A 16,542-nucleotide genomic window follows, 5' to 3' on the forward strand; every position below is an offset into this window, starting at 1 on the left:
AGGGAGATGATGTCCTCAAGACGCTCCAGAATAGTGGGAGTAAGGAACATTTCTTGCGACTTGCCAGTCGATCTGTTAGAGTGTAACAACACTGGGAGTTGAGGCAGTTCTTTGTGAAAGACCAAGTGGGCTTGCAATGTGCCTAACACTTTTTGCAATTAACTGTTATTTACAGTATTGTTACAGACATTTGCGTCCATGTAACAATTATTGAAGTGCAATAATTTCTATTTGAACAATATTAAAAACTGCTTTTTTTTTTTAATTTAATTTATTGTTTTGGTCATGAATTTGACTTCTTATTGGACGAGTGCAGTGGCTTATCAATACATATCTTATCAATCTATATCTTGGTTTTTTATTCATAAATTTGAAAAAGATTAACTACAGACGATCATCGGTTCGCGTTCTCCGTCGGCCGAACCAGCGGGGGGAGGGGCTAGAGGCAAACCTCCCCCCAAAAATATTTATTGTAAGTACTCACTTAAATTTACTCTGTCTGTAAGGAATGAATGTAAATAATAACCTATATTTTATCATTAGGAGCTATTTTTTGGGCTAAAATAGTTTTTTTTTTTCTTGTATTTAATTAAAAAAATCTGACACACGAATTCTCTTACTAAATTCCCTTCAAATTACAAATTTACAAACTAAAATTATACAATTTGCAAAACATTACATAACACTGAAAAGATACTTAACTAAAAGGCGATACTAGGTACAAATCCAGCTGCTGATTTGAAGAATTTCTCTTCCTAGAAGCTTCTTACAGCTGACTGGTAATGGACGTCTGCTCTGTAACGAGAGAACACTGTTTGGAGGCCTGTAGAGCAATGAAAAATGTAGTCGTGCTTCAAATTGAAAGAAAAAGAAGGTTATATCCAATTGTATAACTGCATTGTTTATACAAAGTTGAGAAAAACAAAAATCTGTTTTGAAAAGACCTAAATGATTTTCTTGAAAACCAATTTAGGTAAATTTCCTGCTATTTAAGGCTACAATTTTTGGCTGTGATTTTTTTTTTTTTAATTTATTTTGAAAATTAGTTATTAGAGTTCCAGGCTAGAGTTTATCTCGAACTTCTCTCTAAATTACCACTTCATAGAAATTATACTTTTAAATCAACTATACAATATTAGTAAAATAAGGATCTTGAATACAGTCTGTTTACCCGGAAATGTGAATCTCTTGGACGACTTTTAGTTTAGTTAAAATTCTTTTCATCAAAACTTTTATTAAGGAAGTAAGGCAATGGCTCTTTTTATCCCACTGAACATGTAACATTAAGCACAATTTAAAATCTGAAGAAGAATGAGTAAGAAATTGCGAATTAATGTAAAAGAAAATAATTTTTCACAAGCTAGTTTATTATTTTAGCGGCATAAACTTCATTGAGGGAATACTTCCAGTTAAAATGCCATTTTTAGTAAACATTTCAAACTAAAAGAGAAAATCACCTCTAAACAAGGATGACCGGCCTTACCACAGCATAATCTTGCTCTTTTAAAATCATAAAAGTGTTTTTTTTTTTTACTTCAGACAGTAAATAGCTTCTTTTGAATTTTAAGTCCAATATATCAATATAATGATTATTGAAGGGACAAATCTTATCCCCTCGTTGCAGAGCAGCCAACGAGACTGATTATCTCAACCCCTAGATAGTCTAGATGGGTAAATCCTCCCTTTTTCGTAAGATCTAGGATCTTTTTCTCGATTTGCCTTTGTTGAGGATATGATCTCCTCTGGCTGCAAAGTGCCAAATATCTCGTTCCGCAACTTCACGATGACAACGCAATCATACAGGTTGAGATAAGTCGTTTCTTCCTCTGACTAGCAGAGATAGAAAGGCAATTTCCTTCGTATTTCCCACCAAAAGTGCCATAATTTTGAATTTTTTAAAAATGAATTTTCTTCATTGCACAACTTGAATTAGGAAATTGTTTTTACAAAAAAAGAAATGTGTTAAAGACCTACATATTTAATAACTATTTTAAAGTTTACAAGGATATTGAGAAATCCCTACGAGAAAACTTTTAAAAAACCGATTCTCCCCTAGTGGTTCATCCGGTTTTTTCACAAACATTAACAGTCTGATCCTTTAATGGCACCTAATTAAAAAATTAAGTAGGACTTTTTTGCCATTTTGCGTTTTGGAATTGTGGCGTACACAGACTCCTCACCAGACAGACGGAAACAAATCACCCAAATTATTCGTATAGACCTCTTTTTAAAAACACTTAATTAAGCAATAAAAAAAAAATGCATTATGAAACTTCATCTTACTAGTGGAAAACCAAAAATTCTGTATCCAAAAAAAAAAAGCTATTTTATTTTAATATTTAGACCTAGGCACAGCAGTCTATCAAGGTTCCATGTATCCGCAGGTTATTTCTCCTTACAAACTTTGTTTCTGATGACACGTCACGAAAACACGAGTATCAGATTTAATATTTTTTTAAAAATAGATTTGTATAATTGAATCAATTTGTGTATGTACTTATCCATTTTGCTACAGAACCTAAAATTCACTTAGAAATTTAAAGAATGCGATAAAAGATTGGAATAAGAGGAACAGAGTGAGAGAACGATATGCTGGTTCTGTCGATATACTATATATTAATTGTTTTTAACACCTATCGATTGTAAACAATGCTGTTTCGATAATGCCTCGTTAAATGTGTTAAAATATAATTAAGGTTATATTATTTTCCTGTTTATTTGTTTATTGGGGCCAGTGCACACACAACTGTGCAAACAGTAATTACAACCTAATAAACAAACATGCAGAAAACTACAACTTCCTCACTACAAACAGCCATCTTAAGCTAACTAATGGTGTTTACTTTTTTTTAATATTTTCAATCTTGCGGTCTCATTGTTATTTATGATTTCGTTTTAATTTTTCTATCTCCTTTAACGCCTTGTAAGTTATTGTGTTCTCGCAAATTCGTACACGTATTTAAATCTTGCAAGACTGGAAAAGTATTTCCTAATATCTTGGTGTGGATTAAGAGAAAATAAAAGGAAGTGATTAGATGAGTGGTTAGCATAGTGTATTCCTAAGCGGAGATCCCGCGGAGCCCGGAGGCTGGCACTGCTCCGGAAAAAGCTTCGGGTGCCAATAACCTCAGATGTTGAAGCGCCTTACATAAAAAAAAAGAAATAAAAACGTCAAAAAGTGATAACTAAATTTTAAATTAAACGAATTAAATAAATTTAGTAATTACTCTGACTTTATAATTAACTGTTGTACATGGTAACGGTCTTTCAACGTGTATCTCTAGTTTAACTAGAATTTCGTTAATTAGTTTACCACGCCATCAAGTAGCGTAACTTTATGTGCAAAAATGTGTTTGCATACAGAGCTATATAGGAATGTGTAGTGATGATAATTCTTTTGATCCACAGGTGTAGGTGGACTAATTGTCTTATTGCCCTGTTTCTCAGCATTCCCCTTCTAGATTCACCAAAGTTGAAGTCAACTTAAAGGTGCTTTTTTTTTAATCACAAGAGAAGATAGGGCCATTTCGATTTTGAGTTTAAATCGTTTCTTGATTTCAAGCGCCAAAAAATGGTGTTTTTTTTATAAATTGGTATGTATTTTCGAGTGTTGGGGTAAACAAAGCTCAAAAAATGGAAAGTTGTGCTATGCACTGATATGATAAGTCAACTAGGTGCCACCACGGAAACTATTCGACCACAATCTTTCCATTAAAATAATTCAATCAGAATACTGAAAAGCAATTCAGAAAGATGCTTAAAGAGTATCAAGTTGGGACATTGTGCTGGCTCGTTTCTGTGATTTATTGTTCCAACATACTTTTGAAAAATCTAAGTCAAGATTCCTTCTTTATGTATGATGCTAGCATTGAACTTAGTCCTTTTGTTACACGCAATGACGTTTACAGAATCTCACAGCATATTTCCAGAGATAAAGCAATTTTGAATATTTTACCATACAGAAAGTAAAACAATCGAACAGAGTTACTGATACAATACTGAAAGAAGTTATGAATGAATAAAAGTAGAGGTAAAATCAAAGAGAGCAATGAATTGAAGAAAGAAATCATATAGGATAACGCAATTTCTTTCACTTTTAGATAGCTAATTGCAGGTGCTATTTATTGCCAAGATGCCTTGTCGTACACTACTTTCTAGACTTAATGCAAACGATGCATACTGGAGAGTGTCACCAGAACCCAGAACATTGGTAGGTAATTTACTATTTGCATGAGAGGCAAAATGTACGTTCAACTAATAGAGGCTGTTCTAAGAAAACCACTCGATGGTACCAAACATGTAAGAGAATTACTGTTTATTGTAAAATTGGGTGAAGTTGAATTTGAATTCTTATTTATATAATTTATTTTTCCTGCAATCGTTTCAATAATCCAATAAATTTTAAAGATGTAAAGTCTATCTGTTAATGATTAGGCTAGATTCTGATATTTTTTTTATTGAAGTCCATTGTACTCGCAGTTGATTCTGTAACTGGCTATGTAAGGTAACCTTGCTGTTACCTGAGGTTAAAATTTGAAACGGGCACTTAGCGCTCGCCTTAGTTTAAAATGGAAATTGTTTTGAACATGGGCCACAGAAAAGTTCAGAATAATGCAGAAATCAGAATTGCATAAATTCGCAGTTAAACAATTTACTGGAAAATTTTTCATAATTTGTTTTTTTCTTACGGAAAGTCACGATGCTAACAAATTGTTGGGACCCTTTATGAAAGTTCTTAGTTGATCTAAATTAAAGAACATTGGACACTTTAAGAGCTGAGCGTTTCGACGCGAGTACCGCAAAGCTGAGATGTATTGCGGTACCGGTTCGATTCCCCGTCTAGGATTTATTACATTGAAATTGATGCTCTAGGAGTAGGGTCCAGCAACTTCTTCAGGAAACTTGATGTTGCGGCTAGCATCTTGGTCTCAACACTCGTTACTGACACTTCCCACACTCTCACCACACTTAAGTACCACTTTTTCTCTTATGCGCACACGCAGTTTCAATCTCTAGAACGTAACACGCACAAACTCATTCGCAGCTACAGACACTTAAATACTACGACAGGCAGTAGTAGGGTCTGACTTCTTTCACAAACTTCTAAAAAGCTACCTTTAGTGAGAAACCCCATTTAGATGAGCAAAAATACTTTTTCAAAAACCTTAGCAACGGAAGTGACAATGAAAATTTTGATTGATTATGACTCTGTCAGAGAAAGTACAAGCAGAGCTTAACTATTAACTCTGTTGTCCCATTTTTAACCGTTCACTAACTCTTTATTTTTTTCTAAAGAATAGATCATAAATAATTTTGTTAATCAGAAGCAATAGAAAGTTTAGCTCTACTGACAGTTAATCATTCATCATTCTTTATTCTCTATTTCTATCCGCCGTCAATGTAGGTAATCTGGTTAAATATGTTCTAAAATATGTCTAATACTGAGCTTTAAAAAAAATAGGAAGGACAGATTGTGGGTTTTTGACGTGCGTACTATTGAAATCGTTTCTCTGAATGAAATATCGATTTAACTTCAGTGTTTTTTGATAGACCTCCTTGCAGTAAACTTCCAACTTTTTAAGAATGCGTCATTGTTTCTCACTTAAACTTATTCTTTTCCCACTTTTCATGCTTATGGCAAAATGACAAAGAAGCAGTTTTAGACGATTGTCTTTTTTATGAGTTAAAAAAAAAACCACTGTTTTGTCACAACAAATCGTTACTGGAGACGGCAAGAAAAATTAATGCTATAAGTGGCACCAAAAGAGTTTAGTAAAAAGCATTGGAAGTTACGGTCTATGGAGATTTTTTTGCCTCAAAGATAGCCCATGTTCATGACCAGTTGACCGTAATGGTAATTTGATGATAATACATTAAGGGCTTCAGCCAAAGCTGGCCCACCTCAAATGGTTCCTATAGCAAATGAACGTTAACCCTCACAACTGTTTGAGATAGCTGATCTTCTCTGTATTTGCGCAACCAAAAATTCGCTATTTATGAATCGAACCGTGATAAAAAAAAAAAAAAAAATAGATTTCTGTTCGAAGATAAAAAAGCTGTTTATGCTACACATCGACTAACAGTGTCACCCATAAATACAATCGATACAGATTCGTGTTGTCAAGAAATAGACAAAACGTACGCCTACAGCAATCGGCGACAACTAGCCTTGTTAGAAGTTTCAAGAAGTACATTTCTGGTAAAAAACCTTTTTTGAAAATTTTTCCTCAATCACAAAAAGATTTGTGGTAATAGAAAATTACAAAGAATGGACATATGTATTTTATTTATTCGCTAATATTATCCTCTTATCTTTATTCGATGTAGAATAGATATTTCGTTTATATTTATTCTAAATAATAACTAATAAAAAAAAAATGTAATTTCTATTCTCCATGAGTAAAAAGAAGAAGGTGTTAAAGGTGGTGAGTAGATAAATAAACAAATCATTTGAAAGTTCTTGTTTACACCGTTCATTGTATTTACATAGCAGATCCTCTTTCAAAAGCCAACTACAACAATGACATTTGTCTCACTAGTATTGTTGGCGACAATGTTTACTTTACAATAGATTTCCTATCTATTGTTATGTGCTAGTAGTTTCATTGATTTTGCAAGTATCAATCAAATTATTATATTGAAGAGATTGGAGAGAATCTTGCCCACGTATGTTTACAAATTATACGCTTTTCTTTATCTAAACACTAGCCACTAGAGTGTTAACAATCGACTGATATTGAATAAAGAGTATATGTATTGAATAATGTGCCATATCGATGGTTAAAAAAAAAAAATATATACATATTTATTTTACTACTACTTTCTCTTTGCTAGTAAAAAAAGGAAGTATAGCAATGGTTTTAGATTTTTTGAAATTTCGAATGGTTTCACCGTCAATGCTTGTTTTACTGGAGGCTTTTCTGATCTTTTTTACAAGAACTCTGGGGTGCATTTAGCCTTAAACTTTGCTAAGTTTCCATATGTTTATCATTGTCGGTAATATTAAGAGAATTAATTCCATTCCGTAGTTCTCTAAAAACATTCTCTAATTAATATACGCCAATACTTGAAGAAACCACATTAGTTATTTTAACTAGTTAGAATTTTTATTTATTTATTTACATTTTTTTAAATACTTAGGCCACACCAAAAACCTTCGCTTTTCGATGAAAATATAATTTCGATATAAAGACACGATGTTTCCTTCTCTAGAGGAAGTTCAGAAACATAAAAACTGATTTTGCCACGGTAAATTTGGAGCAACTATGAAATTACTATGCCTACAATATATTTAACCATTTTCCTGTTATATTGTGTAAATATAATAGTTTATAATATTTAAAATGTGACACACCATGAATTCATTATGTCCTGTTTGTTCATGTAATTTCCTGTATACTCTTGGCTTGTGTCTTTCCTTTAATTTTTTGATTTACTTCCTTTTTTTTCTTTTTATACATTTTTATGAAATAAAGAGTATGAGTCGGCGCGAATTTAAAAAGCAAAGAAAACAAATAAAAATAAAGGAAGAAGTTGAAGAGTAGCGTATCCAGTATTCATGTGTCACTCTTTCGTTCCGTCATAATAATGACAATAATGTGTTTTGTAGCAAGAGAGATAATTGGGTCATACAACAGTGACGTATTCCTCTTGGGTCATAAAGTTGGTTTTTTTTCTTCATTTTTTTTTTTTTTAATGACCCTTAAGATCGTGCATTTATTATTGCTGCGTATGCCAGCTATGGATACATCCTCTACCAGGAAGTATTCGGGCGCATACGTCATAAGTATTATTAATTAATTGGAAAGCACTCGCCAAAAATTAGGTTTGAATATATTCAGAGACCTTCTGCTGTCTCTCAGGATCCAAATTGCTCACTACGATTTCCTGATAGAGCTGATAGACAGATTATTCTGGATATTACGTACTAGAACATCTCTCAGGCTTGCCATCAGATTCGATTCTTAGCAGAAAAGCTCTGTAGTTTAAACTAACATCATTTTGGTCCACAAGAGTTGTTGCAATTGTTTCTACTACTTATGAACATTCTCAGGTGGCTCAAGTGCAGGTGTGTTTGTCTTGGGCTCGTTGAGTTGTTGTTTTACTTTAGGGGTAACCCACAAAGGATGGTTCTGTTTATCCCCTAATATATGAGTAACAGAAAGCAAAAAATAAAAGTATATAATCAGGAAAACTTACATAACGTTGATGGGATGCATTTTAATTACTACATATATAATTTTTTTTAAAAAAAATTAACCTCCCCTTTCACACCAAAAAACAATGGCACCGACTTTCGCTTAGAGAGGTTATGTTTTATTTAGCAAAGAAGGGTAGAAAGTTTTCACATCCACATTTCATAATTAACACACATTTTGGGAAAATACGAGTGTATACCTTACACTAAATGTTCTACTTTCACTTAAACGATTTTCCAATTAAATGTTAATTTTGTTATTCTATTACTTGTAATTTCTCTAATGATAAGGAAAGTGTTGTGATCATCGCCAAATTTTCGAAGTAACAGAAACATTTCGTTACGAGGACTTGCAGGTAAGTTTACACCAGCCTTTTGCAGGTAAGTTTTAAAAAATATTATAAGAGATTTGAAGAAAGCTACGACTAGACTTGACCAAATCGTGGTCATTAAAGGAGCTAAGGAGATTCAGCGTTCTTGCTAGTGGATAAGATCAATTCAAGGCTGCAAAAGAATTAAGATATTTTGCTTTTTAAAGATGTGAACTGAAATGAAAAGAACTTCGTGGTCCTACAAGCTTTTTCGGTGTCAGTGAGAATTTGGAAAGGCAAAGGTTCCTGCATAGATTATGTCTGTACTCTTAGCTCTCTGTTAAAAATACTAAGTTCTGTGTGAACAGATTTTTTTCATTTTTTATTATAGCTTATTAGCGGCGAAGGTCAATAGTATGAAATTCAACTAAGCGTTAAAGGAAAACTTGTTACTATTGTGAGGATATTTAGTAATTATCACGGCTGAGGTCAGTGATGGTGGAAGGGAGCTCGCGCTATGTCTGGCCCCAGTTTTGTTAAAATTATTTCAGCTAATTAATTTATGCAAAAAAAATAGGGGCAATGACACCTGCAACAAATAGTTGGTGAAGTAACATCTAATTGATGGTCCTCTAATGTATCAAGTTGGCTACTTCTAACAAATCTAGTGGCCAGCGCGAACTCAAGACGACGTTTAATGTATATCAGGAAGAGAAAAAGTTGTGGCATAGTCAATGGAATGACTTGTTATGCGTGGTGATGAGAATTTTGAACAAACACTCGTTGCGGAACGGAATGAAGAGTTCGTAAATAAAGGGCGTGATTGGGGACATTAATGACGCAGAGTAGAATTTTGGGCTCAATGTTTGGAAATGGTAGAGGTTGGATCCCCTTCTTAGTACAAGTTTGTAATACCTAATTTGTTTCAGTAGCTTTTTAGTTCCAGACTAAATTGTTAAACGTTAGTCTGAATGGTCTGTCAAAAGAGTCTTGCAAGTGGGTAGCAAAGTTGTTTTAATATTTTTTTGAGTATGAAATTTCGTAATCAAAATTTTTAATACAAAGAATGCTGGAAGTGCGTCAGTACAGAATATCATTACGCTGGAAGTGCGTCAGTACAGAATGGCTTTTTTGTGCTTTCTTTTATTTTATAACGTTCGCCATAGAGCTTCATTTTATTTGAACATAAGTATGCTAGGATTATCTCTGTGGTTCGAAACTTCTTATCACGGAATATTGATTACAATGTAGTCCTGTAGGAGTTTTGAAGCCAAGATTCCATTTTAAAATATTATACGAGATTATGAGTAATATTCAAGATAGCTCTCATATTAGTAAGAATTCCAAGTTTTGCAGGAAATTCACTTTAAATTGTAGTAAGACAATGTCTTGTGCTTGTTCATTAGAGTTCTTTTTTCTTTTTTTTTTACTCTAATTCATGAATATAAACTCGCTGGCAATAATTTTTATTCGCAATCAAAATTAAAAGCAGTAAAAAATTATTGTATTTTTCTTGCTGCATTTTTACCTTCATACTTTTTAACGTAGAAATACAAGAAAATAAATACAATGGCCGTGACAATGGCCTCCGCTTACATTGTAGTGGTTATACAGTATTGTATGGAAATGAGGTATGTGTATTTTAATTTATTCCTATCTCATGGAAAAACTAGAATGGCGATCAGAGATAGGCAATGGCCGTGAACAAAGCGGATAGTAACTGCAGATATAACAGGTTGGTCGTTGTACGTAAGTCGAGGTTATAACTAACTAGTGGTTATGTTACAAAATGGATGAATGGGAAGGCTTGAGAAGATTTTGAAAAACAAAAATCTCTTAATTTTTATTTTATTTCATTTGTGTCGTCGCTTTGTTTCTTTTAAAGGATGAAACTTCATTGTTTGCAGAAACTTTATAATTAAAGAAGTTTCTTTTAAAGGATGAAACTTCATTGTTTGCAGAAACTTTATAATTAAAGAAGTTTCTTTTTAAAAAATAACTTATGTTTCCATAGTAATCTAATCTTTAATTAACCTCAATAGAAGTTTGGTGAAGTAACTGAATTTACGATGAATAAAGAAATTATTAATTTCTAAAATTTTAGTGATTAACTTATAAATTAAGCTTTTAATGAATTGCAGGCTATCTTAATAACAAAGGTTATTTTAATTACAATTCAAGGCAGGGGCGGCAAACTTATAGAGCGTAGTCTAATTTTATGCCACGCAGGAGAAATAGCGACTTTTCTGAATTTTTTTTGCAATTTAGTTAGGTTTTTTAAGTAGAGAATTGATAACACCTGGTTTACATTTTTTGAAATAAAATGTAAACCTCTTAAAAGGAGGTTTTAGGTCCTGCATATAGTATGTAGATGCTGAACGTCCTCAGTAAAATGTTTTTTACTATTACAAAATAATACCATAATGAACTATTAACAAAAAGCAGAATATTAGGGCTAAGCACAATATAATTATCAGAAAATTAGGGAAGAAAAATAAATCTACGTCATTAAATATATTAGTAGCGACTCTCATTTATCGATTACTAGTTCTGAGGGAATCAACCCATAATAGTAAAGCAAAAAAATAAACAGTATCATAACCTCCATAGTGGATCTGTAACAATAATGAAATAATTTTAGTAATTTTTACTTTTTGCTTCAAGTCACGTTTTTGTTGACCTTTTCATTGTGAAAATGGTGCTTTCACTGTGTTTCTCTTTTATTTTTATCATCGTGACTCGCTTTGTAATTCTTTAAACTAGGAATTTTTAGTAGTATTGGAAAAGGTTGGCGGTCAAATAACTTGCACATGCAACTAACTTAGGATTTGGTTTCATAAGTTGATTTATTTTTAATATTTGATCTTAGTTAATATGTTCGTATCTTTAATGAGCTAAGTGTTAACACAGATAGAAAACCTCAACCAGGTTACAGGAACTGTTTCCAATCCAGAAATTTCAATAGAGGAATTGTGAGGGAATTTGGGAGTTCCTGTTTGACAAGAGTGTGATAGTGCAAGTTCAAGAGAGGAGAACTGAAGAAGAACCCTACCTGATGTGAATGGCATACATAAATCTTGGGCAGCAGACCCTTATACACTTATCTGAATAGACTAAGTGTACACTTTTACTAAATATATGAATTTAAGTTGTAATAATCGCGCATGTTTACACCAGATTGTTTGCTCTATCCTCTTTTTATAGTTTTCATCACTTTCCAATTAATTTTCACTGGATGACTAAATATATACATTTTTTTATCCGATCTGACTTCCAATGAAAGTGAATATGCTGTAGCTATCGTTTACAGAAGAATTACCCGCTTGATTAGTACCACTCCACTGGGCGCAACCGCAAAACTCGGCAATAAATTTCATGGACGCCTCTGATCTGTGCCCTGGTTAGTTTTTTGCTCTTCCTGGTAAATTATTCTTCGAGCGAAAGTAAAGTGGTTAATGTCTTATTTTGATAATAAAGGGAGTTCGTGTGATTGTTGCCGACGTTAAAAATTTACTAAATTCTAATACATTTTCTTACGGCTATAGGGAGGTAATATTTTGATCGTGACAAAAATTTTCTATTTCACAAGAAATATCTGATTTGAAGTTCCCTGAATCCAAAAAATAATACAAATATATTTATAAGTTTTCTATTAAACTTAATCAGTCTACTTTTCTTTCCTTTCGACGATTTAGTGAAACTGAGAGTCAAAATCTTATCAAATTATAGTAATGTTGGTTTCTATTCATATCTCCAAGATATGCCACCAGGGTAGAAAACCACTTTATGTTCACCCAATTTTCTGTGTAGTTACACACAAAAAAAATCTTAAGAAGTGAAAACATTTCAACTCTCACCAATGTATGGTAGTTTTGGGCTGCCTCACTTCCCGCCCGGGCAAAGAATGTGGGCCGATCTAGCGTAGCCAGCAAGTGAACACAGGATAGTGATAACAATTCCAGAACGACGTGACGACAACAACCAACAACAGAACGAACGTGATGTCCGAACCCAGTGTGATCATCACGTTAAATGTAAATATTTGAAAATAAATTGTCTGTCAAATCAAAAGCGATCTTTCTTTTTTAAATTCAGCGACATGTCACCTTCAACTTACTATGTAATCGATTATAGGCTGTCATTTGATGATCTATTTGTTTGTGATTTGTTTTTTTTACTAATAATATTATTCACAGTAAATTACTTCATTATTCTCGAGAGTTAGAATGATCTAGTGGCAAGTTTTGGAAACTTAAGTAAAATCATAAATCTGGGGTTAAAAATTTTCATTTTTCTTAATAACACAAAAGTATGCTATTAATTCTTATAAACATTACAGAATTAGTAGACTAAGGTGGCCATTTGTCTTATTTTCGGCGGGATTACCTCGATTTAAAAGATAACACGCGTCCTAGAAATATATAATATTACCCAGAAATTACCCCTAAAATTAAAGTAGTCGCCTATATTTTCAGGCAGGGTTTAACGTTCAACTATCAATTAAGTGTCATGAATGGATTAGGAAGTTCACACTTTACAATAATACCTACAGTTATTTCTAACAAATGAAATGTAGCTACTCGCGGGATTCGAACTGAGGATCTCCCACTAACAAAGCCCCGCACATAACTGAATAAAAGATTTTGATCTTATGAGTTAAAGAATACTATTTTTTGTTCCTAACATGGCATGGCAACATACAGCATACTCACTATATCGACATAAACAATTATGCACTATATTCCTAATAGCTGAAGTGTCCTATTGTATTTAAGGTTCTGAAAACTTCCAATAGTGGACTATAGTTTTTGTTTGCAGAGTCTCGAACATCAGCAGTTTTCACGAATGAAAAGCTAACTCAAAATAATTTTTAAAAAACTGTTAAGGGCTGATTGGGTTCTAATCTTATCAAAATATTAAAAAATGTGTGAGAACCTTGAGAAAACAGTGTCAGGAACTAGCGTAAGTGTTCATATTGAACACCTTAACTTCCTTTACATTTTGAATGAAGATCTACTTTCTTTTTCATAGAAAAGTATAAACTTAATAATTAAGATATTACGAGTAATTTTATATGTTTTTAATGGCTCCTACTTTGCAAAACCAACTAAAAAATGACTTATTTCATTGATTGTGTAAAAATCTACAATATTACTATCATATCGGTCCAAAACAATGCTTCGTTTTGTAAATGTAGCTTAATATAATTAAAAGTCAGTGTAAAATGTGAGATAGCATTTAGAAATATGAGTTTTACTTTCAGAAAATCAAGACTGTAAAATAATATTTGACAACTTTCAACAAATAAAATCTTTCGTGTTGAAATCCAAAATATTTCTTTTTCTGATTTCTATAAAGACCAATCATTCAAAGTATTCAAACACATTGAAAAAACGATTAATTTACAGTCAAATTAACGTAAAGTTTGTAATATATGTATGTAAAAGCTCAAGTTTTAATTAACTGGATCATTTAACTTCCATGATCTTAGTATATATAAGAAGTGTTCAATTCAATTATTAACTGATGTCAACAAAACTTATTCAAGTTGTTTTTACAGACCAATTCCCTGGTTAAAACAACTTTAAATGTAACATTCTCAATATGTAGAACGATCAGATGTAGAACTGTATTGTAATGAAAATACCAGCAAACGATTCAGGATTAATTATTAAACCATTAGTTTAATCCTTTTTTAAAAAAAAGGTAATACTTTATGTGAAGTAACATACTAAATGAAAAACATTGGATTTCATAAAATAAGTTCCTGAACAATCAATAGAAGTTTTCTATTAACTTAAATTAATAAGTTATTTTGAAATTCCATTACTTACAGTTTTGTAGAGATTTATATTTTGCTTTAAATCGAAAAAAGATGTTGCAAATTAGTAGAAGAATTGTTGGTTTACTGTAAACATTAGATATTTACATAAAACATTTTAAAAATTAAAGACAACAGACACTAATTAAAAACTTTCAACATTCAAACTTTAATGATACAGCACTGCCAATGGAGTAAATAGCGAACTAAAATGTTCTTGTATGTACTTATTGCCGCTTGAAAGCACTTATACTGATGGCAGCGATAGGATCTTATATACATGAGTTCAATTTAATTTATTTATAAATAATTTTGTAATTATTAAATTTATTAAAGGATGGTTGGCACTAATAAAAATCAACGTCAACATTGAAACTTTGAATATTTAGGTATAACTGCCAATGGTGTAATCAGTTAACTAAAATGTAGTTGGGCTTTTCTCCGCTAGAGAGCACAGACTGGTGGTTGACTCTAATGGCAGCAATGTGGGTATGTACTTTATTAAATTTAATATCTTTATACTATTTTGTAATTGCTAAAGTTGTTAAAAGTGATTCACAAAAGTTCATTTAATAATATTTTCAGTGTTTGTATAATTATTCATATCCTTTATATACATATATAAAAGTTCTGCATGTAATGAGGTCGGCTTGACTGATGAACCAAAATTGAAAATCAAAAGTTATAAACCTTATGTATTATAAAGTAAAAGGAAACGATTCTTAAAAAATAAATTCCCAAAAATACTGAGAAAAGTAAGAAATTTAAGTAGGAATATTGCAAAACTAGCTCTCATTGTTGAGGTATAATATAAGTTTGAAGAAGGAACCTCCAATAAATTGCTTATATTTAACAAACCAAAAATCAATTTCAATTTCTAAAAAGTGATCAATAAAATGTTAAAAATGATTTCCTTATTATTATTTTAATGATTCAGTGTTATTAAATCGATGTTTTTCAAACATTTATAGTACTGAAATGTTTTGTAAAAAGGCAATAGTTATCGTAAGACTGAAATTGTTGTTCATTCTTTTTGGTGACTGATTCATAGTTTCAATAGGATGAAAAAATAATTGCCATTTCAGTCGTAATACATTTATTTTGCCGAGCTTTCGACCTAGGGATGTTTACATTACAGGGTTGGTGTGTCTTCTGTCTTGTCTGTCACACTCAGTCCATGCACAGACAAGACAGAAGACACACCAACCCTGTAATGTAAAAATATTACTTTGTAAACTAGCCCTGAAGATGACCTGTCCCTAGGTCGATAGCTCGGCAGAATAAATGTATCACGACTGAAATGGCAATTATTTTTTTTCATCCTAATAAGACTGAAATGTTAATCAGAACGAATATACAATAGCTAATGTTTCATTTTAAATTAAAAATAAACTAACTGCAGTTTAGAACTTAATATGTTCTTTAAGTATTTAATTTATTCTTTAAGAAAACTTTAGAAGTTAATTAGTTAATTTCACTCAAAAAATTCACCCAAGTTTTTGTTAATATTGTTAAATTACTCATATTATTGTTGTGTTCGTAAATCGTATTTTCATTAGTTACTTTGCATCAAAGTCAAACTTTACTCAGACAATTTCTTTAAAAAAAGGAACTAATTGTGATTTCTAATTATACTTATACAGTAATTGATGGATTGAGACTGTCAGTAATGTTATTATAACTAATTATTTTTGAGCATATTCAGTAAATTGATAATTTAGGCTTTCTTTTTTTAAATGAATTATATTTTTCCGTTATCAAGAATAATTTATTTTGTAAATACTTGAATGATACAAGTTCCCTTAAAGCTCTCCCTAAATTCTGAAATCATAGAATGGTTTTGTGAAATACATGACTAACCTCTAGATTCGATTCATAGTTTTTCAAAGTTGATTTTAACGACAGAACATATTAACAATAATTAGAAGTATTAAAGATTCTGAAGGAGGTTAACGTTTTTTTAAATTAACGTTATTTACTTTTCTTGTTAAAATCCTAGAATCTCGTTTTTCAAGGATGGTCATTATGGAAAGTGAATCAAATACAAAATATAGGCCTCTTACTGGTATTGCTTTTTTAATAAGACAAATTTATGTAGTTCATACAATATATTTTGGAGATATTTATGTGACAATGCCATTAAAACTATTTTTAGGGTTTTCTTAAATTTGGCATTAATCTTTCTTTCTTCTTTTAAAATTATTATTTTTGTC

The 16,542-nt window shown here is 31.7% G+C and overlaps 1 protein-coding gene across 3 annotated transcripts in view; it reads left to right on the top strand.

Moving 5' to 3' along the window:
- The first annotated feature begins 325 nt into the window (after positions 1-325).
- Positions 326-16,542, top strand: part of LOC141453213 (uncharacterized) — a 61,484-nt gene continuing 45,267 nt past the window's right edge. The window contains exon 1 of one of the 3 annotated variants that reach the window (XM_074126147.1): positions 326-472. Coding sequence is in view for 1 of the 3 variants with exons in the window: in XM_074126152.1 (XP_073982253.1) it covers positions 14,804-14,818 (15 nt within the window). In the remaining 2 variants the exon portion in view is untranslated. Of the gene's footprint in view, positions 473-11,066; positions 14,819-16,542 lie in introns of those variants that run through there. The other 2 variants (XM_074126152.1, XM_074126149.1) reach the window with 2 other exon arrangements.

Source organism: Rhodnius prolixus, unplaced genomic scaffold (assembly GCF_049639745.1).
Source record: "Rhodnius prolixus isolate KJV_2025 unplaced genomic scaffold, Rpr scaffold_3, whole genome shotgun sequence".
In the NCBI taxonomy this organism is placed as follows: domain Eukaryota; kingdom Metazoa; phylum Arthropoda; class Insecta; order Hemiptera; family Reduviidae; genus Rhodnius; species Rhodnius prolixus.